This window comes from Charadrius vociferus, unplaced genomic scaffold (assembly GCF_000708025.1).
Source record: "Charadrius vociferus isolate BGI_N301 unplaced genomic scaffold, ASM70802v2 scaffold15, whole genome shotgun sequence".
Taxonomy (NCBI): Eukaryota; Metazoa; Chordata; class Aves; order Charadriiformes; family Charadriidae; genus Charadrius; species Charadrius vociferus.
In genome coordinates, this window is record NW_009650064.1 from 6,635,262 (window position 1) to 6,638,424 (window position 3,163).

General features: G+C 39.0%; 1 protein-coding gene across 1 annotated transcript in view; it reads left to right on the forward strand.

Annotated features, from left to right (window-relative positions):
- KIAA1429 (KIAA1429 ortholog) overlaps positions 1–3,163 on the forward strand; it is a 26,363-nt gene that overhangs the window by 22,567 nt on the left and 633 nt on the right. The window contains exons 20-23 of the mRNA XM_009891933.1: positions 367–463; positions 1,515–1,681; positions 1,854–2,185; positions 3,049–3,163. The exon at positions 3,049–3,163 is cut by the window's right edge and continues 26 nt beyond it. Of these exons, the coding sequence (XP_009890235.1) occupies positions 367–463; positions 1,515–1,681; positions 1,854–2,185; positions 3,049–3,163 (711 nt within the window). The remainder of the gene's footprint in view (positions 1–366; positions 464–1,514; positions 1,682–1,853; positions 2,186–3,048) is intronic.

The following is a 3,163-nucleotide window of genomic DNA, read 5'->3' on the forward strand; positions in this document are numbered from 1 at the left end:
TCACCATCCCTGGATGTGTTTAAGAGACGTTTAGATGTGGTGTTGGGGAGAACTTTGTAGAGTAGGGTAGATGGTTGGACTCGATGATCCCGAGGGTCTCTTCCAACCTAGACAATTCTGTGATTCTATAATTCTATACTACTTTTGATTTACTTAAGAAAATGCGACCATTTATGCACGAGTATATTACAAACAGGGTCTAAACAGCACTGTTGTCACTACTACCTACTAGTCCCTGTGTATTTCATTTCATGCACGTGTGAAGAGTAAGGCAGCAGCGTTCACCCCAGGTTCTGTAATACTGCATATGCTTGCAGTTGGTTGTAGTTCATAACTAAATAGGCATTTGGCGTTGTTTTGTTGTAGGACTACGTACGTGTTGGCAGATGTGATGGATGATCAGCTGAAGTCCATGTGGTTCTCACCCTTTCAGGCTGAAGAAATAGACACCGATCTGGATATGGTAAAAGGCTTCATTAACGTAATTGAAGTGGATTTAAAAATGAGGGTTCACCTGAGCTAGTAGCTTCAGAAGTTCATATAGCCAAATGGTGTGTTTTCCTGAGTTCACCCTTATAAATTGACCCAGATATAGGGACTGGCATTTGTTAAAGGTTGTTATCAAATGCCTTCAGGTTCATTTGGAAGCAGCCACAAAACTGGCACCTTCTGCCGCGCTCTAATGTGGAAGTCCTCTCCTTTAGAGGAACAGTTGTGTCAGTCCTAACCTGCTTTTGCATTGCTGCTGGGGCTTTCAGCAGTTTGTGTTAAAGGTAGACAAAGAATGTGATTTATTTTCTTTTCCTTGCTTGTCTTTTGTCATTGCAGTAATATCCAAAGAGCCTGATAGCTACACTTTTTTTTTTTTTTTAAATATCTTTAGAAAAAATGGCAGCAGTAAATGAAACTACTTGCACAAAAACTTTTCACAGTATTTGAAATTTGAATTTTATAATCTAAACTTTAAATGTCATTTTGAAAAATATACAATAATTATTTTTTTTTTTTAAATGACCAATTGGCAGTGTCTTAACTTCTTATGTGAAAAATAATCAGTTTCCATTGACTTCATTGCCTTCACTCTTTTTCAGTTTTACTTTTTTTAATTTATATGCAGGTATTTGTGTTGTAATTTCTTAAGCAAAACCAAACCTGTTGATTCCTGTATAAAAGCAGCATTAATAAATTTATAGGACTGAAGCTTAAGCAAAAGAGTGCCTCAGTATAGGTCATTTAGTGACAAGACAGGTGTTCATACTTGAAAGCTATGCCCTTGACTTTGTTGAGATTCAGAACCATTAAGACAATTTTGCTGCAGCTGTGCTGCTTTTTTTGGTTTGTTACTGCTGCTTTTTGTTTTGAGCCCCGCTACTGCATTAAAAGGTAGAGGATGGGGCTTTTTTGCTCCAGTAGAAGGACCCTAGCTGAGTCTCATCTGTCCTGGTGCAGCATGTTTTCTTCTTCAGAAGTACTAGTAAAGGTTGTTGTGATAAAACTAAACTCTGTCGTTGCAGGTAAAAGTTGACTTAATTGAACTGTCAGAGAAGGGCTGCAGTGACTTTGACCTGCAAGCTGAATTGGAGAGGTCATTTTTGTCAGAACCATCATCTCCTGGCCGCACAAAAACCACAAAAGGGTTCAAACTTGGCAAGCACAAGCATGAGACCTTCATAACTTCAAGGTAAGATGAGTTTAATGAGTAAACAGTGTGTTCAAAAAAAAATCAGCAGGGAATTGTGTATTCTGAAAATGTCAAATACCTTTCAATTTGCATCTTTAATATGGAGACTGCCTGACCTTCAGTATGACTACATTTTTGTGTTAACTAAATAAATTATGGTTTGTCATGACAGTGGAAAATCTGAGTACATAGAACCTGCAAAGAGAGCTCATGTTGTGCCGCCACCAAGAGGAAGAGGCAGGGGAGGATTTGGACAAGGAATTCGACCACATGATATCTTCCGTCAGAGGAAGCAGAATACGAGCAGGCCACCTTCCATGCACGTGGATGATTTTGTTGCTGCAGAGAGCAAAGAAGTGGTTGCTCCAGATGGGATACCACCAGCCAAAAGGCCACCAAAAGTGTCACAGAAGATTTCTTCACGTGGTGGGTTCTCAGGGAACCGTGGAGGACGAGGAGCTTTTCACAGTCAGAATAGGTTCTTTACACCACCTGCTTCAAAAGGTATGTTGTTTCCTGTATTAGAATTGGAGTAAATGAGTGCTAAAAATGCTTCAGTAATACTAACCCAATTTACTAGCAGGTAATCATCCTGGTGTGAGATGTTCCTGAAGCAGTGTTGTTGAAATAAGTTGTTGAACAGTAGAAAAGGTTCTCTCGAGTGCTGTGGAATTGAAACAAGGCTGCAAGCTCCGGTGTTGCTGGCCTCTCCCTCTCTTTTACAAAAGGAGTTGCCTGGTTTCTTTTAGCAACTATTGGAGTGCTTCAGAGATGCAGTCAGAAAAATAAAAAGCCCTCTCTACCATTTGCACCATGGTAGTTCCTGAAATCAAGCATCACAGTATACCTCTGGGTTTAAATGAGGGTTTTGAATGAAAGGATGGAAGATTCTGACAAGAATAAGATGCAATTTTCAGTGAACCTGGAGATCTTTAGCTAGAGTGTTTCTTTCATATATAGACAAGGTTGTATTCCTTTCCCTTCCATCCCATAATTAGGGCAAGTGCTTGCACAGTAGGAACAGAAAATACTTCAATTTAGTAAAGTTAGAAATAGTAGGTTTTACTTTACCACCAAACCTTAAAGTATAGGAGTCTATCTTAATACACTAGATAACGTGGATTCTTTTAAACTTGAGTTCACGTCTGAAAAATAGCTATTTTCTCCTGATTCTGTGTATAATCCAGTAACTTGTAGACTTTGAGTTAGAATACTGAGGGTATGTTGATGCAGAGTAACTTTATCTATTTGAATTATGTAAATATTATGTTTACCACCCTGAGTATTGTGAAGATTGAAATGAAAACAAAACAACAAAAAAAAGGTGATGTTTGCTCAAGTGGTTTTTTTTTTCTCTCCTTATCTAGGAAATTACAGTCGTCGTGAAGGCGCTCGAGGCTCAAGTTGGAGTGCACAGAGTACACCCAGGGGAACCTACAATGACAGTAGAGGTGGTCAAAGCAATTTTAACAGGGGTCCACT